Source organism: Athalia rosae, chromosome 4, assembly GCF_917208135.1.
Source record: "Athalia rosae chromosome 4, iyAthRosa1.1, whole genome shotgun sequence".
Classification (NCBI taxonomy): Eukaryota; Metazoa; Arthropoda; class Insecta; order Hymenoptera; family Athaliidae; genus Athalia; species Athalia rosae.
In genome coordinates, this window is record NC_064029.1 from 13,742,608 (window position 1) to 13,769,024 (window position 26,417).

The 26,417-nt window shown below is 41.8% G+C and overlaps 1 protein-coding gene across 1 annotated transcript; it reads right to left on the reverse strand.

Annotated features, from left to right (window-relative positions):
- Nucleotides 1-1,106: 1,106 nt before the first annotated feature.
- Nucleotides 1,107-22,659, reverse strand: LOC105693634 (homeobox protein 10-like). The gene is made up of 4 exons (XM_020856746.2): nt 20,561-22,659; nt 7,246-7,418; nt 3,864-4,067; nt 1,107-3,316 (listed from the first exon to the last, which is right to left on the reverse strand). The coding sequence occupies exons 1-4, from the start codon at nt 20,937-20,939 to the stop codon at nt 2,525-2,527; spliced, it is 1,548 nt and encodes a 515-aa protein (XP_020712405.2). The 5' UTR covers nt 20,940-22,659; the 3' UTR covers nt 1,107-2,524.
- Between the last annotated feature and the right edge of the window lie 3,758 nt (nt 22,660-26,417).

A 26,417-nucleotide genomic window follows, 5' to 3' on the forward strand; every position in this document is an offset into this window, starting at 1 on the left:
GCATATAAACGCGCGGTAATCGTAAAGATCAGAACCAGAAACAGTAGAGGAGTGCAACGCGAACGATTGAGATTTTTCTTCTCCTCTATTTCTGTTTTTACACTTCCCTTTTTCTTTTTTTTTTTCTTTCTCTCTTTGCGTTTTACGACGACGCGGCTATAGCGGTGCAAATCACCCGTAGAATTTACTTCGCACGGTCAACGGAATGCGACGATCATTCGACACGCCGTGTTTCTCGTTCAATGTACCACATAAAGTGTTACACCTATTTCATAAGGATATATTAATTAAACTTGTTATCGACTAACGAGGAATTCCAAACGGTTTCGTTTACGAAGAGATAGAAAATTGTGATCCGTCGCTCTGATTTATAGTGAACAGTTTGAACCGTAACTATGCTCATATATATATACATCAAAAAATATATGTACGTGATCGATTTAACGCGTGATTTGAGGTACATCACGACGGCGGAGACTTTCGTTATGAACCAGATTATTATTTTAACTGACGGGTATTTTTTGTTTTTTTTCTTCTACTTCTATTCGAAATTGATTCGGATAATTTACAGAGAGTAACTTTAGGATTAGCTACTTGAAATATTAACTCTGGAAACGCAAAGGTCTTCGGGCCACGAATTACGATCCCATCATAGGTATACTTTGTCTACAATTTTCTCTATTCGAAAATTACGATGTCACAATTTTTGCGTCACGATTTTTTCCTCGGGTAAAATATTACGTCCGAACACTTTTTCCGACAAAGAATAAAAATCTGTCTTGAAATGAAAAAAAAAAAAGCTCGCGTTCAACCTGTGTCTGATCCGCACTGCGGATGGCGCGCTCCTCGCAATTGTGAAAAGTGGAACGAATTCTCATCCAGCGAAATACAGCTCTGGAAAGAAGCTGAGAGTAAAGAGAGAAAAACTTTCGCGTACCTTTTTTTTCCGCCCACTCGTTTTTTCGAAATTAGAAAAATTCTTTAGAGAGGTTGCAGCGTTTTTCTTTCATTCGTCATTTTACGAAATTTCGTGGATCGTCGAATGGTCCGGGAATAACGACAAGGGCCGAATAATAATAGGAGATAATCATCAACGAGTGCAATGTTTGAGAATAAATTAATATATTTATAATGGATATACAGTACTTGTTTTTTTTTTTTTCTTCTCGCAGGTCTGCACTTATGGCATCTTTATTGGAAGCGAATCAAAAAAAAAAAAAATTTGTTTTCATTTCTTGTCGACAGGTATAGGTGTGACGCCAAACGGATAATCACCCTTTTTGGCTGGTAATCAAATTGATGAAGGGACAAAATTACGTCGATGATTCAATTATGAATTTTCTTTTCTTTCCTTTTCTCCACTTCAGCTCGCCCTATCATAGACCTAAGTATGTATATTTCATTTATGTATACGTATTTATGTACAAATCGAGACCTTCTATTGCTTTAAATTATATATATATGTATATTTTTTGTTTTTAACTCGAACACTAGGTATTTTTTTAAAATTGGAAATCAGTTTTTTTTTTTTTTTTATCCGTTTTACTTTCATTTTATTATATATATAAGTTTCCTAATTTCTACGCTATTTACATTAAATACATTTCGCCTCTCGGACGCGCGTAATTCGTCACTTCCTAACACCGTGAAAATTACACGGCTGTTAAGAATTCACTGTGCATTAATTCGCGAGTGTAAAAAAAAAAAGAAAAAAAAAAAAAAAAAAACCGAAAAACATCCGTTATTTCCGATTCGGAATATATGGAATGATAATTTGTCGTTTATACAGAGACAGATGGTGTGATGAAGAACGATGAAATTTGTGGATAATATATAATCGCGATTGGGGTATATTTTATGAAATATTTCATCCGCGTATGTATTATTATATACCTATATGAGACAGTTAATTATTGCACATTTTACATACGAATAATTCGATTCTAAATTCGATAAACATAGAAACGATTAATATATATATATATATACCGAATAAACTAGAATCTCGATCGTCGATTACATATATGTATGTATATATAATTATAATTCACAGTCTGTCGTATAATTGATTCAGCCTCGGAGATCCTTTACAAATTTTTTTTTTTTCTCATTTTTTTTATCCCCGTATTAAATTAATTATCATTCACTTCAATCGATTTGTTTCTATCATATTCGATCGACTATACGATTATTCACTTAATCATTCACTTACTTAAGAGTTAATCAGTTTACAGATACACTTGTAACCGTTTTGATCGAGGCTGAAACCGAAAACATGCTACATAGGATTTTCATATTTTTACGTCTCTCATCTCTTAATGATCATTAACATACGAATGTATAGGTAGTAGTGGATATGTTGGAATTGATATAGTAGTACAGTACCTATTACCTAAAAAAGTAATGTAGTATACCCGACCTCTTTTGCCTCGAGTGGAAAAAAAAAATCAAAAAACGGAACGAAAAATAGAAATCGACAAAACGAAAAGGATCGATCCGTGCCTCTCAATGAATTTCAAACACATTACGTGGTCGAGGGTGACGTTGGTAAGGAAAGTGGCGACGAGGTAGGCGATAAAGTGGTTCCGTTGTTCGGCGGTGTTGCGGAACGGTTGTTGTTGCTCGTGTTATTGTTATTGTTGCTACTGCTATTATTATTATTGTTATTATTATTGTTGTTGTTGTTGTTATTGTTATTGTTACTGCTATTGTTGTTGACCCGGGGAATTTGTACGCTGGGCGTAGCCGCCCTATTATTACCGAGTAGGCTGTCGATGGAAAATGGATTCAACCTTTTCCTCTCCTCGCGACCTTTCACCGACAAGTCTATGCTGCTGCTCTGAACCTCCTCATCGGCACTCCGGTCCTCTTGAAACTGATTAGAGGACGAATTAAGAGCGGGGTTACCGAGGTTAACCAACTCTCGTCTCCGCTCCAAAAGACTCAATCCCCAGTGGTGAATACCCTGCTGATGATTAAGGTTCAGGTTCAGGCTTATGCCGTTCGGATTTTGCGAGTGACTTCCGGGGTGATGCCGCCTCGAATCAACGTCACCGGACCCCGAGTGACACTCGCCGTCTATGGAACCGTCAGCCGCGGAGTCGACCCGTTCGCTACCGCTTTCGCTGCACGAATCCAAACCGCCGACTACGTCGATCTCTTCGTTTACGTCGTTTCCAGAACCGGATACGCTGCCCTCGGGGTTACCCAGGTGACCGAACGAACCGTTCATCTGACCCAAAGAACCCCCCGACGATGCGGCCGCACTCCGGGACTCCCATTCCGCTCGCAACGTCGAAAGGTCCACCGATATTCCCTGTGGAAAAATTTTTTTTCACATTAGGGACTCGGAGTTTCTTGGCGAAGGAGACGCGCGCGAAAATTTGCATCCTTTGGACGATCGAGGCGCTGAAGGATTCATATTGTGGATTCTCGGTTTCCGTTCACGCGTGCACGGGCCCCTAATTTACCGGACGATTAACGCGGGGAGAAAAGAGAAGAAAAAAAATGGGAAGAGAAGAAAAATCGAACTACGGACGAAGACCTCCTTCGCTGGTTATTATTAATTGAGATACAGGATAACCAGTTTTCCGAGGATTATTAAAACGGAATTCTTTACGCGCTAAGGATTTAGCGGTACGGCGAAGCGTAACGATAAAATAAATTGGAAGCAAAGTGTCGAAACGAATCCCTGACTACGTTATACGCGGCTGCCTGTTCTGTAAAAATGAATCGAGATTTCGCGTGTGTACGTATATATATATATGATATTATATATATATATATATAATTTATATTTGGCGAGTTAAATTTTCGGTCCGCATTATGAAGCTGTGAGTTGCAATTCGTTATTCTTGTTATACCTTAGCGGCTAATTTCCGCTGCTGTCTCTCGAGAGCCTTGAGCAATTTTTTTTGTCGTCTTTCGCGTTCCTTTCTGCGAAGTTCTTCGGGTGGAATAGGTTCGCCGCTGCAACTCTGTGGGTGCGCATTGTGGGCAGGTCGTCCGGGACCTTTTTTGGTGTGTTCCTTCTTCCTCCACTTTGCTCTACGGTTTTGGAACCACACCTGCAAAAATATAACAATAAAACAATATCAGTGCCCGAGATGTTGAAACGGGCAGGTGCAACGCACCGTCCACCGCACCACCGCTGCGCGCCCCGCGAAACGATCGACTTCCCCCGGTGGTCGCGTCTTATCGTCGAAGGGGGAAAAAAAATGAAGAGGAAGGACAAAAGTCGGGTAACAAAATCATCGAACAACGGCACCTCGTCTTCGATAGTGACTGCCCTCGGTCCGATGCAACCGAGTAAGGAAGAACGGTCGTTAAGTAGCGCGCGGTACTACGTGCGTACCCCGCCGTAAAGGACGAAAGGGGGTAACGTAAGGGAGAATAGGAATAGGGGGTGAGGAGTGAGAAGAAGAGATTTCGCGTTACACACGATGAAGACATCAGTTGTGGGGGTGACCGCGGGCGGTAAGCGGCGCTGCGGCACGCGAAGCTCAGATCAATAGACTCTCTGAATTCTCTTAGCTCTCTCCGACAGGCTTTTCAACCATGAAAAACCATCTACGTTCATCTCTTTCTTCATTCTCACCGCACGAAGAGTGTTTTATATAACACTCGAGTTCACGCGCTAATGAGAAATCGCTGCGATTGTAATTATACCCACGGAATTAGCCGACGAGCTTTTGATACTTAATTTCTGACTGCCGTGTGCGAACGCGTTATTGTATACGTATGTATGTATGTATACGACGTACTTTACAACGCTACGGTGATACATACGTATTTATATAATATACCGAAAATCCGTAATGAAAACCTCGAGAAATGGCTCAATTCGGTCGTTACACGATTCTACCAACTATACGGTAAAACCAACGGGCAACCGCTCCGAGCGATTATCAATTTTGATACGACACCTAATTCCATCTATTTGAAAAAAAACTCGCGACGATCGTTGATATCGCGAGACCGACTCTTTGATCTCCGGGGCGTACATACCCGGGTCTGCACATACATTATATACTTCTTATACATACGTCCGACAGGCATTTACTCGTACACCAACAATTTCGCACCTTGTTTCTTTGCGGTGTTACAAGATGTAATTCGCATAGGCCAACGAGACTTCTTCGTATACCTATACGTATGTACGTAAGAAATATACGAGAATTTTCTCACGACGCTGATGATCGCGGTGTCTTCGGGGCTGACCTTCGGGGACGTAGCTCTTCTTTTAACGCGAGAATATAACCAGACGCTCGTATTGGACTCACGTATCGTCCCGAGCAACCTGCACCTCGATAAGAAGGGTTGAAAATTTCCAACAGATACACGTATACGTACATACGTACATCGTTGAATAACGCACGAATGGTGACGCGCCGGCCAATTTCACGCCCGGACGATCGCGTCGCGCTTCTCCTACGACCCGAGGGCTTCTTTTCGTCGGTAGAACGTGTTCGTCTTCGGTTACCGCTCTCGTTGTACCCCCCCCCCCCCCCCCCCGTACTCTACGGGGTTGAGTAGGTAGGTAGGTAGGTAGGTAGGTAGGTATTTATAGGTGAAAAATAGTCGGAAATGAAAGTTTTCCACGTTCAAAATCGTCGGATGATCAATTACACACACGTCCACCGTTTTACGTACATATATGTTAAACGGATGGTTTTTACTAGGCCCGCTCACCCCGATTATATATTTATACGTATATGTATATATATACAGCACACGTATTTATGCGGTTGGATGGGTTTGTACGACGCCATGTGTCCCTTTCGTCACGGTTTTATAATCGTATAGTTGTCGCTCGTATAGTCGGACAGACCGGGGAACCGATTTCAAGATAACGGTGTAGCCGTCACAGAAGCATCGGCATATATCATCATCATAATATTATATAGTTCCAAGGGACATCGTTTAGGGCAGCGTCCCATCGATTAGATAAAGATAACAACTCGAATCGGCGACAGATTCCGAACCGTGTCGCTTCCCTATTAACGCCACGATAATGAAGATGCTCTTATCTCATGCTGTAACGTAGCGGGGGAAAACTCCCTGTAGAAAATTTACGTGCGGTACGTTAAATTTTCCAACATTTGCTACGCGTCTGTCAACATCCGAAACGATCGTCGTCCGCTTGTTACGCCGAAAAATCTGAGCCGGTTGACACCGGTTTCGGGTATCGCAAGGCCTGTCAAAAGTCTCGTTCGCGGTTAACCGTACGTTAAAATCAGATCTCGAAGATGGGAGAATTTTTTTCCACCGACGAATAGGTGAGAAGGAGATATCGCTTCTGTCGCGCGACGCCTCGTGTATCCGCCAACTATTACGGAGTCAAAATAGGATTTTTTGTCGCGGGTTATTGCGGTGGAGGATGAGGGGCATAAATGTGGATACGTCGTAGCGGCACGGCAGAAGAGTGTTTTCCAAGTTTGCGGGGAAGAAGAGCGAAAGAGAGCAGATGGGATAACTGCCCACCGGGGAGTCGGTTTGGGTCAAAGGTTATAGAAAGCGTCGATCCACCCTCGGGGCGTCCGTTCCCTATGTTGGGCGTCAGCGGACCACGTCACACCACCCGCGACCCTTAACGGACCCGAGTCACTTTAAATTCACGCCTATCGGCCCCCTTGATCTTTCGACTCCTGGGATCTTACTGGGTATAAACTCGATCCCCGAAACACGCGAATCCGACAGTGAAAAGAGCCGCGAGATCCGCCGGGGATCGACTTCGCTTTTATACAACTTTTTCTTATTCTCATTCTTATGGCGTTGTACGATTATATATTCTCCTCACTGTTTTCCCTTAACACGGCGCGTCGGACGTTACACCGACAGACGGCGAGTCCGAAGGACTGAGAGAAGAAAAAAAAAAAACAGAAAAAAAAAAAAAACATTAAACAGAAATAGGCACTCCAGAAACAAGTTATCCAAAATAATCGCCTCTTTGGTTAATTGCCCCTTCTAATTAGTCTTAAAAGCTGCGTACCGACACTCGTAATCTGGACCGCAGAATCCCCTGCACCGGGTCAATCTCCATTACGCTAATTTCTACGATTACGCGAAAGCGTAGGTACCGCACCGGTTGTTATACGGATCAAATTCTTCGTTATTTTTTTGTTGTTTTTTTTTTTTGCAAAGATGTGGGTGGAAGTGGAAGATGAGACGATCGAGGAAACGGAAGATTGAGACGTTACGAGGAGATGGAAGGGAGTGTAAAAAATAAAGAATTGCTTTACTTACGGCTACGCGACTTTCTTTCAGGTCCAGCCTCACGGCCAGAGCTTCTCTCATAAACACGTCCGGGTAATGACTGGCCAGAAACGCCCTTTCCAATTCCTCCAATTGCCAGCTGTTAAAATTGGTTCTACTTCTTCGTCGTTTGCTTCCACCTTCGTCCGACTCACCGTCACATCCTGAAATAATAATGAAAAAAAAATGCGCATCTTGAATACAGGATTCGATGATCGGAGTTCATTTTTTGAAAACGATCGAGTTTTTGATATAATATTCGATCGGATCGGCGACGTGAAATGTGTTCGCTTTATTTGTTTCGCGGAAGTGAATAAAACTTGTACTTCATATACGGGGATATAATATCTCAATAAAATTAGTTCCCTTGCCCTGACCCTATTCGATAAGATACGAAACGCTACGAGGATATTGAATAAACATAGAATTTCATGATTTTACGACTGGCTATCTGCGTTCGGTTTTATCAATCGAGGGATCTGTGCTTTCGATTGTTTTGGACCTATATGTATGCTAATGCTATTTTGCAGAATTGAATAAAAGATCTGAAATTATGATGGACCCATCCGTATATATGGGGGAGCTTATCTCCATCGTAGAAAAATATGGAATGGAACAAACTGGCGGCGCAGCGCACACACGTATCGCGCTGTGTATGTACGTATTACATCGACCACACCGTCTCTGCTACCAATTTTTTTTCTTCCATCCAGAACAAGCTAACGCGGAGCCAGAAAATTATTGATATGAAAAATTAGGCTAGACGTCGTCCACCAGAAACACTCGCTCATTCGTATCGTACACATTTCTGTTATTCGTCCGTCTCTCGCATCTCTGCACCGCAACGAATACGATTATTACAAAACAAGTGTGTAAAATGCCATTGGATATAACAGTATCCCATATAATACCGAGTAGTAATCGATAAAAAAAGAAAACTAACGAATTGAAAATCAAACGTCTCGGTCGAAGGATATATCGAATATCAACGTAATTATACCGCGTTTGGATAAAACCCTCGCACGTGCCAAACGGTGTTCTTTTCGCTGTACACCTCTACCATTAAGTCACGTGCGATTTATTTATCAGTATCAGAGTAAGACACCGTGCGAGTAATAAAATCGATAAAATGCGTAAGATACTCTTCGGGTGAGCGAATGAATTGATTTAAGAATGTTTGTTGAAAAAATAAAAAGAATGAAAAAATTCAATGTACCAATCAATTATTATGTACAGGCAGCGGGGGGGCGGGCGGCGCGGATCATCGCGCGGCGTGAAAGTATATAAATGAAAAATAAGATAAGGAGCGAAAAGAGGAGGAAAAAAAAATTGCGAAGATATATTAACGTCTGGGCTTCCATCACCGGCGTACAAAGATGGCCGCCATCTGATCCTTCGTACGTACATACACGTACGTACAACGGCGTATGAGTATGTATATGTATACGCGCAAGCGAAGTTTAACGCTATCGCGATGCGCCAAGAGACTCCTGCGGGAATTTAACGAGCCGTGCGGATGCATTGTGGGAAGGAGAAGAGCTCGCAATTCATATCTCTGATGAATGGGCATTAAAATCTCTCTACGGTTATTAGCTGGTGTTATAATTTGATCTTTATAATTTTTTTTTCGCCGACTAAATAACCGTCTAAACTATCCGTTTTAGATAACGATCGGATGTACGTATTATCTGCTTCACTTTTTCTTTCCAACTACCATTCGGCGGGCCTGTGGCTTTTTTTTCTTTCTCAAGTAATAGTCACTTCGACGACCCTGAATCCTGAGAGGATCGGTGAAAAGGACAACGCGAGTTGTTTGAACTTTATTTAGAAACTCTCGGCAGTTTCATCGGAATGGATGGCTCCGTAAAAGTGGTACTTTGGTTGTAAAAAGGGGGTCACGCGATGTTCCCTCGTTTCTTTTAATCCAACTTCAGAAAATTGAATGTCTCTGAAAAATTGCGAATGTTATCGAGGCTGTTAAACCGAACGGCGAATGAGACGAAAGAAAAAAGAAAAAATACATGTAATATAAAATATCTTCTGACCTCGTGTATCTAATTTTTTTTCTCCTCATTTGTCCAACCCTCGGAGCGTATCCATGGCTGAAAAAATTCTCGTTCCTACGCACCCTCGTTATACGAGAAGGCGGGAACAAGAGACACGGGGAGAAAAGAGTGAAAGAATTTTTGTCGATGGTTAATTAGGTGATGCACCGAAAATATAGACAATTAAGTTTTAAAGAAATAATCTAACTCGGTATTTCCACCGTAGATGCGTTGGGTTTCCTTATAGAGCGTATAGTTATTTAACGGTATATAATTTATTTAAATTATCCATAGCGATATGGTATTTGTGACGTGAACAGAAAGAATCTTTAAAAATTATCTTACAAATGCGCGATAAACATGCCGAGTTCCTTCGTCCATATATAGGATCATCCGTGACCACTTTTACAAGCAACGAACGGATCTCGTAACGCTGCACCGCCAGCCATCGCCCCGTGTAAAAAGGATCGTTGAATCGAAACGGATAGAAAAATATAACAGCTGAATTTATTTTTTTTTTTTAACTTTTTTTTTTTTTTCCTTTCATCTTCTCGTCGCGATTATCGACCATTTATATTCGTATTAATGAAACTAATTAAATTTTTATTTACGAAATATTAATACTCGCGTATTAAATGTGATGCAAATATAGTATATCATCTACGTGATATTTCCGTCGTCAAGAATCAGTACAGACTTTGATTCATACGGTTCTTGTTTACGCTATAACAAGACGTGGTAAAGATTGAATCACGAGAGAACAAAAAAAATTGGATGTATAAAAGAATAAAAAAAAATAAAAAAAAAAAATGATTCCGAGGCACATTAATCTACATAATTACAAACAATTTATAACTTGTACTATTCATGGCGTACGGCGTATAACTGACACTGCAGGGTATCGCTATTCTATATCTCTATCGAAACGTCTGTTATTATTGATAATCTATATTCAGATGCATAATAAAACTATATGGGTTATAACGTGCGGCAGTGTGTACGTGTGAGAAAGTAACCACGTCAATATCCGGCGGATAAGATTTAGAAATATTACAAAAGCTCCCATAGGAGCTGCCTAGTGTTTATTTATTAATACAAACGACATGCACTGATTCGAGTCTACCGTATAATTAAAATATAAATTAATTAATGTTCCCAGAATTCATAGTCATATCATTATCCAACATGCAATTTTTTTTCTCCTTCTTAGTTTTATTTCCTTTTTTTTTTTTGTTTTTTTTCGTTACTCATTTTTTGTTTCCGGTGGTTCAAAGCACTTGATCGTTTGACCCCAACCTTTTAAGTAATTTAATGTCGTTGTAGTGTTGCGGTGAAATCATGAGGTGAGGCGATAGAGGAAAAAAAAAAAAAAAAAAAAATTGAATGAAAAAAAAAGAAATGTTAAAAAAAATTTGGGGATTATAACCAAAGTACGGGATAGCGTGTTGGCTTAAGGCGTTTAATAAGCCGCCGGGTTATACACCGAAAATACCTTACAATTAAACTGAAATTATCCGCGTACCGCGCGCGGCGTCAAGATGAGAGAACAAAAAAAGAAACCACGTTGTTCGATACAAAGTTCATACGGTTGTACGGATGAATTATTTTTTTTTTTTTTTCAACATAATAACGAACTTCACGAACAAAAATGGCTCGGCAACTTTTATTCCTACGGAGCGTAAACTTTTATTCCTACAGATGCATGAAATATGGATGCAGTTTTGGGGGGTAAGTAGTTGTTGAGGAAAATTTTCTTTTTCATTCGTTTAGAATTTATGTAATGTTATGCGAATATGTAAAGAGCGAGCGGAGGACGCATCAGCATATCAGCATGAAGATCCTGCAGGTATAATGAAAGTACCGGAGGAGGAGGAGAGTGAGTTTAAACTAAAACTTAAGCTCTATAAAGTGTAAGCTCGGAGTGCAAAGTACCGCTTAAGTGTTATACCGCTAAAAGCAGAGCTTCTCGCTTGTTAAACAAGTGGTACGAGTGTTTCCATGCAATAGCCGGCGAGTGCCGCGTAGCGTACCCGCACCGCGCCGTGTCAGCTGTATATTGCCGCTTATATTCAGGACCCGCGGGAGACTCGCGCGTCGTTCAACAAAACGTCATATTGTCATCCTGATGCGCTCTACACTGTGGGACGACTAGATTTCGCGAAGAAAATTACACGATTAGCACATAACGCCGCGTAAATAAATTCCGCTTCTCTTTATCACTCCTTTTTTCATCGATTTCGCGATTTCTCAAAATCGATTCACTCGCTCCGATAATTTTCTAACGCATGGAGAACGTAGTACCGAGTCTGAAGATGTATGAAATGATCGCGGTATTTGTCAAATAGGTACGCGAGGTATTTTATAGGCAGACGATGCGACGACGAGTTCATTCTTCGATTCGAAGAAGAACGATGTTTAATACATCAGGCGGAAGGGATTTTCGGCAATTTGAATGGAGAATGACGTGCGATCGGGGGGGTGTAAGTTTCGTCGGAGGGTATATCCTGAAAACGTCAAATTAACGATAGTTGCCAGTTCCTTTCTATATTTACTAAAACAAGTTGAATAATAAAGCAATATGCACGTCACTTGGCTGCGAGAGATTATTAAGCTGTAAGGCGTTAAGTGGTGTGAGGCGTTGGAAGGTGGGTTTGGCTTGCGTGCGAGTATACTGCATTTGCATCTAGACGCCATCAATCCTTCTGACGCCCGTTTTCACCCCAACCCCTTATCCTTCCTGCCTGGTTGCACCTCGCCCCGCCCTTGGCCCTCCAGCAGCAGCACCAGCACCAGCAGCAGCAGCAGCTCTCTTTGGCCGAGTTTGAATTAAATATCTTCCATAATAAGACCAAAAAAAAAAAAAGAACGAAAACAAAACGAAGAGAAAAAAAAAAAACTAGACAAACTACGCTCCCTTAATTCCTCGGACGCTTTGTACACTTCTACCTCCGCCGCAGATGTTTTTTTCTCTAACAAATCCATTCCAACCGACCCAACGACGATGGCCCTCGACCAATTTTCGGTGCACGATATAATTATACCTATGCTCGCAACGTATAATATTTTTTCAATTTTCCACATTGTGTACTTTGAACTGTCGAAAATTTTGTTTTTTCGATCGTCGGAATCGTGCGGGTAATGTTAATTTTTTTTTTTCTCGTACACGGACTCGACCGTCGGAAGGTCATTCGTAATCCTCGGCAAAACAACGCGAGCATCCAAATCGGGGGAAATCGGGTAATATCGAGCGCTCGATCGACGACTACCCGATCAATGCTGAATCCCTCACTCTTTTCTTCCGGGACCGTGGTCAAGGTACGACGCAACAATCGATCCGGCACGTTCGAAGTAAGTTTTGAACAATATCTACACCGTGTATTGTTCCTATCTCGAATTGGATTCTAAATTATTAATTGATAATTAAGATTAATTGTCGTGCGACTCGGGGTTAAAAATTACAAATATTGCCACCCTGGAGCACGTACGTAGGAACTACGTCGTTGTCGACTACAGTCTCGGCGTAGTCTGCGCGATGCATAGTCCCGTCTGTGGGGCAAGTGCGTAAATTACAAACAATTTTCCGCAACGAGTTTTCTACAAGATCTCAAATAGAAGCGATGTCGATGTACGTACGTACGTCGTTGATCGCGCTGGTGTACCAGATATAAGTCCTTAATGCACGTGCACACATTCTACAGATATTCACGGTTAAATACATAAATGCACACGACGTGTACACGTATACAATATACGTATACATATACGTACGTGTACAGCGGTTATATTGGCCGCCGTTGGGTAAGACGATAAGGAGGCTTTCAGATATGATCTCGAGCGTGGTCGGTTAATTATATATTAATGCCTTTGCGTGCGATCCTTGGGCACCCTGCCATCTACTGCCCAACCCTGTTCTGCTTGGTCGTTCTACCCGGTTCTGGTTGCATGCTTACAACTTACCACCGCGTTCCGTTGCTGCCGCTGCACCGTATAACCACGAGAGTACGAGTACGCGTGTACTTATAATACGAATGGCGTAAGGGTTACGTACTTTTACATCGTTTTTCGACTGACATTGCAAACTGCGTTAAAAAGTGTCCGTACGAACATGTCGCCGTAATACTACGCGCCGGTCTCGTTTCGCAGCGTATCATCGCTTCGTTTTGCAAAATAATTGAGGAGGCTGACGCGACGACTGTACACCGCATTGGGTATATTTGCACTTCCACATGTCCGGCAAATTTTTCATTTCATTTTTTTTTGCATCAAATTATCACTGTTTACGGGTTCTTTTTCACCTGTATTCGTACGCAGCTGTTGCGGGATAGATCCCCGATGAGACATTCGCGCGTTGCATCGTGGTCTTAGATAAAATATCGATGAGAAAAGAATCAATTGAGCTGATCGAATTTTATCGATTTGTAAGGGACGTGTGTGAGAAACGACGAATAAAATACTGTTCGGGTAATTCAATTAGATCATTCTTTTTTTTTTTATTTTCTTCATACAGCTGTAAACCTCTGGCGATATTACAGTGACAAACGCGAATGAGTTATAACAGATTGAAATGCTTTTACTCACGCACATCACTGCATGAGACTAAACTCCGGTAATTATACTCTATTATACTCCGACGATGTATACCTATACGACCAGGAATTTCATGTTCGCACTTTTTTTAATTGGACGCACTACAGTTTTGTACGACTTTTGTCCCTCTTCAAAAACGCTCGAACGAACGTCTCCGCGGAATCTAGCTCATCTCTAATTTTTTCTGAGAAAGCGGTATCACGGACACAGAAAAAAAAAATTTTTTTCGAGGAGAGACAAATTTCCACTACAAAATATTTGGAGTCCTTCTCCTTTGTAAAAAAGGTTAGTCAGCTACCGAGCCGCAGCTGCGGATAACCGCGAAGTAAAATAATGGGGTGTAATATTTCTGAAGTCTCGTCATACCGTGGAGCGAGGACGAAAAAAAATGTCACTAGGTATAAGTCGGGGGAAAAAAAAAAGGGGGATAGACATCCATAATCATCGCGCTATCTAGTCTGCTTTGTAGCTGTGGCACGTTTGTCGGTTAGGTATAATTGGTCTCGCGCTTATCGCGGGTACGACCCGAGGAGAGAAAAGAAAAGTTAAAAAGGGAAAAATAAAGATAAAGAACAAGGGACTGGATGAAACATTAATTACTAATTGTATGAGTTACGAAGGATCCTACGTACGGTACGGTACATCCTCATTATACTCGGGAATAAAATGTTGCTGACGGTCCTTACGGTTCTTATAGTCCTCCACATTCGCCGGACTTTTTACTCGCAATTTAGGAAATAAGGTGGCACGCTACACAGGCACAGGTTAGATATATGCCGATAGTGCGTGCAGCGTGTCGGGGGTGATTTATAACGACGTAAAGAGAGACGTCAAGTCCAATCAAATCAGTTGTTTCTCCTATCATTTTTCAGATTTGACGGATCAGCGTTTCTGACGTCGGGAAGAAATCGTTTTAACGATTCGAAAAATATTAAAAATTCAACCCCAATAATTGAAAAATACTATCCTTCGATTCTTTCGATTTTAGGAATAATTCCGTGTCGTGAACTACGCAATCATTGAATCAACGTGATTCAATAGAGTCATCGACCAGCAGCAAAATTGGCTATACCGAAGGTGAAATTCCCGATCGTGACTTATTTTCATCGTGAGAACTGCATGTAATACAACGGACGACATTTCACTTTGTTGCTTTTTTATTCGAATATACTTTTATTGCCATTTTTTCTGTTCAGCGCGTGAAATCAAAGTGTCGGGATTTAAACGAAACTCGGCCAGCGCGGTCGACAATTGCACGACATAACTTACGTACGTGTGCAATAATTGTACCCAGTGTAAAAAAAAAGAGAAAAAAAATAACAAGTGTTACCCGGTCTGCAATTTTCATCATTCTTTTTCACATGTAATGCATACACGTATAACTGATCGTGCAATCCGTACTGCACGTTGCAGAGTCCACTGTTATGCGGAGTCGGTAATTCACGCGACGTGTTTCTGACAGTCAAAAAGCAACCCCTAACTCGGTTTAACTGCAGCGTGTGTCCCTTCTCATGACGTTGCTGGTAGTAAAAATACACGAGTTTTTCCAAGTTTTTACATTTTCAGTCAAATCACGCACGATCGCTTTTACCTGTAGGTACGCGTGTGTACGTGTAAGGTATAGCATGCACGTTTGTACGTGTAGATTTTACGTATACACGCGTATAAATCATATAATAACTTTATATTTCCGCGTGCCGAAAATGATTGTTCTGGGGTTATTATGTATCGAATCGTCGTCAGATTGGATGGCAGTGCTCACTCGGCCGAATTCTTTCGAAATACCGATATAAAGGAGAGAAATGAATAAATAAAAAAAGGAATCGGAGAGGGTGGAAGACACGCCTGGTTCCGACGATTGAACGGAAAAACGAAGATTTCGTTTTCAATCCAGAATGAAAGTCTTAACGAATTTCAATAGCGCTGAATGTGATACGTATTTTTAAATTTTCAGTATAAATTTGGGACTCGAGCGTACGGGGTGATAAAATCTGGTCAATCTTTTGCGAAAAAAAAAAAAAAAACAGGGCCAGCAAACGCGAGCGCGTGTCACTTTATATTATTGACACGGCGTATATTTGCATTTTTATGCATTCCGTGTGGTTTGGAAAGCGAACAAATATGAATAGCTGCAGAGAAGGAAGGAGCTACGCGCTATGGTCACATGTAAAACCACCCTTGTTCGTCGCGTGTCAATTTTATATTTGTTCAATTTGCATCGGTTATTGTTTCGCACGGTCAATTGTTTTGACCTGTTATAAAACTAAACATACGTATTTTATTCTGGTTCATCGCGAGCGAAGTCTTCCGTAAAATCGTCGCGAAAATGGACCACCAAAATCGACGAATTTCGAACAAAATCTGACGTAATGATTAAAATTCATCTGCTCGTATTCGGTACGATAAAAATGATCGCTAAATAGGTATATCTACGTGTAGATCCGATCTGCGGCGGTAAAGAAGAGCGATGATCCAGTAATCGCGACTGCGGACCCGAGAGTTATTTTATCGAAGCACGCGAATTTGAATAACGTGTAAAATAATTCAAGCGTCAGGTATGTACATCTAATTACGATACGAAATCGTTACTTCTGTCGTCGACAATGAATAATTGATCAAGAATGTTTTCATGTATTAATTTTTGTTTTATAATACACATTTATCATTTGTAAAATACATCCAATTCCGACTACCAGGAATTTCAATCAACTTTTTTAAAAACAGTATACATATCACCTTCGCGTATAAATAATTAAAAGTAGTTATTCATCACGCCATGATAATAATACGGTTTGGCCCCGTTTGCATAATTAATATTAATTGGTATCATCGTTAAATATATCATATGTGTACAGTGCGAACGTAGAAGAACTTTAATTGAACGTCCCGATGTTATTGGGTGCATGTGGAATATACGGGTGACGTAGAATACCGAAATTCCACCGATCATCACCTTACAAAAATAATACAAACATCATTATTCATTTCGATGTATCAATCATAGAAGAAGATTCACACACACACACACACACGACTGTAATGTTGGAAGGGATTCCGCGCATGGCCGTAGGTATCTGAAATATTTTCAAGATTCAATTTCGCGGCTCGCGAGTCAAGAACGGATAATTTTTACCGAAAGAAGTTATACGGTGGACATGCAACGGTATTTGAAAATTGGCTGGCAGTTAAAAAAAAAAACGGAAGAACGAAGAATAAAGAAGAGCAAAAAGATAGCCGAGGAAGAAGATCTGTGTAGGGCGGGGGCTGCCCAAATACTCCGCAACGAAAATAAAAAAAAAAAAAAAGAAATAAAAAGAACAGAAGAGGACGAAGGAGATCAGCCACGGTAGTCTGGTAGTAGTACGTAACGTTGAACCGAAGAAAGAGAAGAAACGAACGTTTTATAACAAAAAGAACGGAGAAAAAAAAAAAAAAAAAAAAAAAAAACTGGTTTTGACTAACGACAGGCAGTTAACGACGCGGCTCTGAAATTGCGGGCTTCACATCCACACGTATAAAGATACTAGGTATACAATATACACGTCTGTATGCGTCTACCTCGATAGCTAGACTGTTGCTAGGACATCTTGATATGGTGTAAAAACGGATACAGGAAATAGAAATTGACAGGACTATATGATATAATCCGTGCGGAGGTTATAATAATCCTGCGACGGTGTGCCGAGGGGTTTAAAAAAATATTCAGAGAATTTCATATCCTGGGCCTCTGTTATTTCTCAAGCATATATATATACGCACATAGGTTATATGCCTGCGGCGGAAGGTTCGGCAACGTCCAGAATTATTAAACTGTAGTTTAGCTCTAAATTAAGTAATTACTGAGACGGCTCCTTTGTTGCCTCCGCTAATGTCGCGAACCTAACTCACAAACGGAGAAAAATAACCCACGCGAAGATCTTACCTACCATTTTTTTTTTTACGACCATTTTTTTAATTTCTCTTCTTTCTCGTTTCATAAAGCCAACCGTACAAGTTTCTAGGTGTACAATGAGCTCGTAATATCCACCGTCCCTGCACCGATCATAAAAAATTAATTTGGGACCCTGATTTTTATTGAAACTATATCGAAGCTCATGTACACAACACCCGTCACTCCGATCGTTTATTTTAATACCACAGCTTACGTACTCGCTTTTTGAAATCCGGAGTTCATGTTTCTCTTTTCTAAATTTTTTTGGATTTCATTTGGTCGGATAAAATTTGACTCCGTGTCGAATATAAAGAGCAAGATCGCGAGGATTGATAAACGGCGGGTATCAATGATTAAGATGTCTATAACTGGTAATAAAGTAAGTGGTTCACGTGCATATATATATATAGGTATAATAAATACGTATAAGGTTCGAATGTTTGCGGAAATCGATCGACTTGAACGTGATCCGAAGTATATAACTGGGCCGACTTTCAATAATAATGTAATCGTCATAAACGGAAACTGGTGCGAATATATCACGGCTGACCATGGATAAAAATTTTTCAAATATAATCTCCCCTGCTACGTACGTACGTAGATGCATTCGATACGAACGCTTGTATGCAGATGAATATAATGCACTTCGCGAAGATCCAGTCGCTGGGTAAGATATATGTAACTTATATTTTATGATGATTTATTTATCCGCATCCTGAATAGGTTTATAATATATGGAGTTCCGCGGTATTCGAATTGCATATTAATATATAAAGCGCAAATCACTGCGGCACAAAATTCATATATACGTATATATATATATGACTTGCGGATCGGGTTGAATTATTATTTTCCCATGAAGTTAGCCGCGTCAATCATCGCGTTACATACTTTATAACGTGGAATAGAAACGTGAAACACTTTTCTCCTCATATTTATATACGCGCGTATAATTTTCCCGAGAAAATTGCGGGATAATTATTTTTGAATGAAATTTCACGAGCGATCCCGCGCGCAACCTTTACACGGACTGCGCGTCTAACAGATGTCTGCGAGCTTTTACGCGTACAGGTATGCGTGCAGTACGGATAATAAGAATGATCGTTATTAAAATATGTCTCAGTTAATGACGGACGTTGTAATTATTGCTTCGGCAACAATTTAAGTATATAAACTGTTAAAATCTCGTTAGCTACGATGGAAAGAAAGAAAAAAAAAAAAAAACACTTTAGTATATCGCGCTCATTATTACACACGCTTGTACGTACAATATATGCGAACGTGTGAGTTTACTCTGTACGGTGAACTCGGATTGGAGGTATACTCCGAACAACACGCGCTATTGTATACGAAATAAGGTATAAAATCTATTAGTTCGCCGATCCAATCACAATTATTATTCCAAATTATAATTGAATCGTTTCAGCGTGATGATGTTTTATTTTCTCTCAATTTTTACGCGGGCCAAAAATATGTCAGCGGCAGCGATTCGAGTTACTGACCTTAATTTTACGATACGTCTAATTATAAACAGGCCGCTGATCAATTTAATTTGGCACGCGAGGTGTGAATTCTCTTCCCTTATACGTATACACGATGTTAGATATTTTGAAAAGTTGAGTCGAGAATTAAAATCAATATTATATGTTTCCACGTCTATCGGACGGTATGGACGTCCACGTCGGAGAGAGATGGAAAATTAATTATACGTCCTAAATTAGCATATTGAAAAAGTAAAGTATATACATATGAAGTAACCTGTGCGCGCGCTACATCGACAAATTCTACATCATATCTCCTTTCATCGGCGCTACCAGTTTGCTACTTTGCCACTTACTAATAGTTATAAATTTTTATCATTATATTCTTGTACGTTTTTTTTTTTTTTTTTCATTTACAGGTGCGAGGAATTCCAGGTAATTAATATACGCCAGCTACCATATTCTCAAGCTCGACTCGGAATACGGAAATCTTAGAAAATCTCGACTCCGACCTCGCTCGGCAGCGGATTATGCTTTCTTACTCCTTGGATTTATATATAGAACAATTTTCGGGAATACCAGAACAATAGTTGTCGAAACGCTCCCCAAGGAGAGGTAACACGGTCGATCATAAGATCGTTCGAAAGCCACCCCAGGGAACGCTTAACCGAGAAGTCCTGTGCGGAGTGGCGAGGAGGGAAGCTGGTAGGATTTTCCCCGTTTCCGTGCGGTTATGTATAAAGGGCGCCGTATCTCTTCTCTGCCGACGGCAGGAATCGGGTTACTACACGTTAGCTTCAGCTACCGGCAATGGCTGCGGTGGAGGGTGGAAATCTGTTTTTTACGTGATCCCATTTGCGCTCCTAACCGTTGTTTATTCTTTCGGGGCGCGGGGGGGGGGGGGGGGGGGGGGGGGAGGGGGATTGCAAGAGGACCGCGCGCGCGGTACCTGCCTTCAACATTTCACAATGCTCCTCACGTTGAACGCGATTCAATTCTCCTCACGAGACCAATTTATTTTCAACGTATATACCACATGCCCGGCTAAAATCGCCACTTTTCGAATCCCCCGTGCGAAGAACTTGAAAATTTCAAATTCAGGGGACTTTTCTCAAGCGAGCGCTCTTCCCGCTGCGATAGAAAAAAAGTCAACAGAGACGAAATCAATTTGATTTCGAATTAACGATCGATATTTCGTACACACGATCGCGCTGTAATTCACGTTCGCACTTAGCCAATTGATAATCGATCGATCATCGTACCTTTTTTGTCGTCGTCGTCATCGCCGTGATCGGCGTTATGATGGAGGTGATGAGCGCCGGCGTGATGTCCACCGATTCCGGGGGCCAGGGGATGATTTCCGAGAGCGGGATGCGAGTGATGCGGATGATGATGGTTGAAAAATCTGACCGCCGCCGCGGCTGCCGCTGCCTGATGGTGAGCTTGCATTGTTTGTTGAACTTGCGTTTGAACCTGTCCGAGAACAGGATGATGCGGATGCCATGCCGTCAAATGAAACGGAAAAACCGGTGCGGCCCTCGGGAACAATCTGGCCGGAGTCAACAGGGAACCACCGGATCCGGATGATCCACCGCCAGGAGGAGGAGGAAAGGAGAGACCACCTCCTGGTTCTAGTACCATTTTCGGTACCAACTTCGAGCCGTATTTCTCCGACGGAGAGACGCTAATTTCTCAACCGGTCAAATATTCTCATCGAGGGTTATCTGAACACTCGAATCGTGTACTTTATCTAAATTTCTTCATTCGTTCAGTCGACAGTTTTCTACGCGACATTCGATCCGCACGTAACATAGACGCTAACAAGTTGGTGAGTCGGGAAATTTTTCCTTTCAATTTTTATTTTACGTAATCCAATTTCTCCCGTTGCGCTAATCCATCCGATTGCTCGTCACCACCCGATTATACTTCCTCGGATCGTCGGTCGTCTTTTTTCGTCAGCAACGATATTTTATGCATCTTTGAAACGCGTTCCTCATTCTTTTCCTCCCAACGACCCGTCCATCGCACGATGCTAATGGCGAGGTAAAAATCCACCATTTACCGTCGGGCAGCGCTCTACTATTGGCGGCTCGAGAGGGATTTCATTTCAGATGGTCCAATTTATTCCGGCCGCCATATTGGAACGTCTGAACCACCGATAGATAATCCGGACTAAGTAATTAGCTCCTTCGATTGTTTATCGGTTGAAAACCTAGCGCTCGGTTAATTAGCCTGCAATCACAATTCGAGAGACGAGAAAAACGATGAATTTTCAAGATTTACGTACACGTGTATCGGTGAAACCTTAATAAATTGCAATTAGTAAGTAATTTATCACTCCAGCTGCAGTGGACACTACACTGCAACAGTCGTCTTGTAATATCACTAATTTATATATATTCTCCTCCTCATTCACTGCACGCGGTATGTGTGTATTGTACATACGATCAGTAACTCGGTGATAAAATTATGTATATATAAAGTTGTTAGTTATCAGTTTCAGTCTTACGATGATTATTTTAGTTTAATCTTTCTTTCTTTCGTTACAGGCAATTCACAAAGAGATCCCCCTGTGTTATTATAAATTTATGCTTTATTTCGACCAGCATGTCCCTCGTTTTCGGAAACCCCTCGTAAAAATCACATCGATATTATCGGTGGTGTGAACTCTTCACGGTGTACATAATAGATGATGTTTTATATATATTACCGACACAGTGTACGTAAGTATAATCCAGATTTTCTCCCTTTTTCCCACTTTCCAGTTTCATTTGTATATCATACGACTGTGAAGTAAATGTATAAAATATAAATTAGTTCTTCACATGATCACTGAGTATGAAATGGTTTCTCTTGGTGCTGACGTATGAGTTTCGTATCGTCGATCGTTCACTTTCATTAATCTGGACGAAACGTAACGGGATCGAAATGAAAATCAAACAACACTTTACACTGTCGCGGTGTGTGAAACCGAATTTATTGAAAAAGAATAAAAAAACAAACGGTACAAGAGTCGATTGCGACCGATAAAACTGATTGATAAACACACGGAGAAAACGTAGGTGATGCGCCTCAATAAATTTTAGAGGACGTGGCGGTGCGACTGGACCGCAACATACCAGTCAACGGCACAGGACAATCTGCTTGTAAAGCCAAAAGTTAACATCCCCTCTATCCGTGAAAGAGAGGAACACGATATCACACAGCTGGCTAACACCCAACGAACGTTCATTGGCCGATGGAACACGCTTACTCCCACGATGATGGTATCAGGTACCAATCGGAGAGCGGTATTCCGAGCGAAGCCGCACCCTCCGGATGTGCTTTTTTGCCCTGGAATTGAATATAGCCGCCCCTCGCCGACCCGGAGGATGGTGGAAACCCGAATCAATTGACGTCTACCCGCTCGCTGACGGTGGCTCGCTTCCCGCCGCAAGATGGCTCCTTCCCACCACCCAAAAACTACCCCTTCGATATCACCCCGCCGCGCGCCCCCCCCCCCCCCCCCCCCCCACCCCCCACCCGACACCCCCGACATCCCTTACCCCCACCACGCTCTTTCGCCCGATAACTCTGAGATATTCAATTCAAAATTCAAGTAATCGTCGTGTATTCTCAATTTCAACCTTGCTCTTTTTTCAATTTATTTTCCTTCACCCTTCGCCACTAGATAATTCTATCGAGATCCTGATTTTTCCTCGTTTTTTTTTTTTTTTTTTTTCTCGGTCCTTCACAGATTGAATCCTGTCGCGTCGTTTGACTATTCATGATTATGTAGAAAAAATGCACGGCTATAATAATATCCCAATTAGTTATATTTTATCCGATAATCGTTCGTTATAGCAGTCGAGCAAGTTTACGTCGACCAAGAAAACATTCGTTTTCATTATTCACCGGCGGTCAGTTTTGAGCCCCTGGAATAATGGAAGAAGAAATCGGTGGTCATTGACTTTTTCGTTTACTGATTAATCGGTGAAACTGTTGACTCGTGCTCGTTATATCGGACGACTACAATCCACCGCAGCGTGTACGAAAATATCGCGCACGCTCTACGTGTGTTACGAATAAAAGTGAAGTCAAGTTTTAGAATCGGGGTTGTAAATTGATGTAATTTTTTATCGCGTGACAGGGCCCTCATTCGTCGGAATAAATATCCCCTTCCCCGTATCCCCGTACCTACTTTATACCGCTGCAGATGCTCCCGCCTCTTTTTATTTTTTCGGTTCTTTTCTTTTCTTGCACACGTATACGTATAGGTATACACACATTCACCCTCTGCAGGGCTGCAAGGGACTTGAAAGTAGCTACTGTTACTCCTGCGGTAAATTCCGCCCCTCGAAAGAAACGCCCTATGCACAACCGCATCCTAAAATCTACAACCCCCGGCATCTCGAAATTCGTTTTTCTTACTTTCGTTTGACAAAAATTAAACGTCTTTGCCGCAATTCGATTTAAGATTTGACGATTTTTTTCAGTTTTTAATCAATCACGTCGTGCTCATTTCGATCGCCTGTATCGAAAGAACTTTTTTCCTTCTCGATTAGTTCTGGGCTAGGAGTATATACAAGTCGTATAAAAGTTTTATTATAACGCGGAGACGACGGCCGTACATTTCGTGGGCCTTGGGGCCATTTGAAAATTAATAAACATAGCGGCGATGAAATATGCGGTACGGTACGTCGTTACAATGGGCGATAGTTAAGCGTCTATACAGAGAGAATTTAAGCGTGCGGGTTTGTAGAAAATTGACCACGAGGTTTTCGGTCTCCGTTTTTCCCCTCCGTCCGTCCGTCCATACGAAAAGCGCGGAGTCCCGAAGTTTCCCTGTACAGCGCGGATCTCGTATCCCCACTCCGTTGGAAAGTCCATCCCTACGAGACCGCCCTCTTTTCAAGGGGTGATGAGAGATCCTCTTTTAATATAGATATACACACGATATAGGTATACAGAAGGGTGGAAAGCGCGCGAGCAGCGCAGAGGCGAACTCGTCGGTGTGGAATGGGTGACGTTGGGCGTTGGGAGTTGTTAAGTAATTACCTCTATTCTCTTCTGGGGAGGAAATTACCTTCCTCAGCGCGCCACGGGGTGGGAAAAATTAGGAAATTAAAATTAGACCCCGTCCTGCAGCGAGCCGCGCGCGGCCAGACTGGCCGGAACTTAATTCTGAAATTTAGGAGGAGCCAACCACCCCGTGTGCAGTAGCGAGTGTACATATAGCCAGTCAGCCATTACCGACGTTCTCAACTTTTTCTTTTCTGTATTTTTTCTTCATTCTTTCTGGGTTTCTTTTTTTTCCATTTTTTTTTCATTCTTTCTTTTTCTTTCTTTATTTCATCTCGCTTCTTTCGGCACGTCGAGAGGGTGAAGCCAAAGACCAGCACCTTGTTAGCGAACTCACTTTGCGTATGATAATCACCTTGAAAAGGCTAAGGTCATTTCTGTTAACGACTTTTCCAGTTGTTTCCTTTAACGTTTGAGTCGTTTTAAATTACCCTCCTTATTCAAAACTTTTGACCTTTTTTTTTTTTTTTTTCTCATCCCTGGCTCTTTCATCTTTCACTAACGTACATCGATATTTCCCGTACGTGTTCTTTTTTTTTAATTTTTTTCATCTTGTACTCGTCCTTTCACTCGATTTTGTCGTACGGAGTGTGTAGCGGTTTTCCACCCGGTGTGTGTGGAAATGGAACTTTAGCGTTACACCGTGCGGGTCGATCGGTATACGGATTTATTAATAAGATATTTCAAAATGTCTCATCTCCGGTATGTGAAACTTATATACGATGTCATGTATCGCTATTTGAGTTTCATATTAAACCACCGGGAGAATCTTGACTCGCTCGTAGTATAGTCAAGGGAAAATTTGATGTATGGCTAGCGCGTGCTTAGCTTCCTTCAACGAAGAATATACATCTCCCCGTGTGCTCCTCGCGATACCTAAATATGAAATATAGTCTTCGATCAATTTTTCATAAGTTTAAATTTTCCTCGTAAAGAAAATCCCGAACCATTTTTTATTACGTACAGACGTCTGCGTACATACATGTACGCCGTGCAAAGAAAGTCCCGTCATTTTCTCAACTATCGCGATTTCATTTATTTTTTCCCACTCGTCGTTTCCCCCATTTTCGATGTGGAATATCGAGAGCAATCGTGTGTCTATCTATCTGTCTAGCGACCGTACCCGAATAGCGAGGTTGCACGCCGAACGAATAACGATTTTTAATCACGGTCCAGGCGAACCTCCTCATCACGTCCTCGGTCTCGCCATCAAATACAATCACGAAGGGTGATCAGCTTCCCAATTTCTCTGCCTTTATCGCATCCCCGAAAAAAGTTACACCTCTCTCGCCTCGGTATTATTTCTCCCGTGCGAAACGCTCTCTCGCCTCCGACCGCTGCATCCGTCCCGATTTTGTTCATCATAAAAACGCAGCAATCCTATAATGTACGAAGTGAGAAGAATTAAATCAAAACTTAGCAGAGTTTTGCGAGCGGAATACGTATTAAGGGTGCATGCGCACACGTATATATCTTCGCAGGTATCACGCGACTCTGGTATACGGGGAGAGGAGGTAGCAGCAGCAGCAGCCTCTGCTTCCGTTTTGTTACGAATTGAATCCCTCCGAGGGAGGGGTTCCCGTGGCAACGCGGAAGAGGGTGTCTTACCGCGTCGCCATGGTAACGAGCGGCCCTAAATGTGTCTCTCCGCAGAAAAGCACAAGCAGCTTCCACCCGGTTTCTGTTTTAGGGGGTTGAGCGCGCGCGAGGACGAGGTCATGGAGTGGGGAAAGGAGGGAGCGCGAAACGCGAAGGGATGGGTCGGGAAGAAGCGGAGGTTGGGCGAGTTGGTAACAGTTACTGCGGAAGGTGAGGAGACCCAGTTAATTACTAAAGCGTTTTAATTGTCGGCAAAGTTCCACCACTAAAACAGAGCGCGCGGGGAGGATGTGGCGGCTGTGTAAATTAGGGGCTCACTGGCTCCTCGCTTGTTACGAGCTATACAGTTATTTGTACGTACATATATATACAGATTGTTTCAAAAGCTCTCAAATTTATACCCGTCATCTACCTCGCGCTCCTCGAAGTTTAACGCAAATTTTTATAGTCGACGAATCA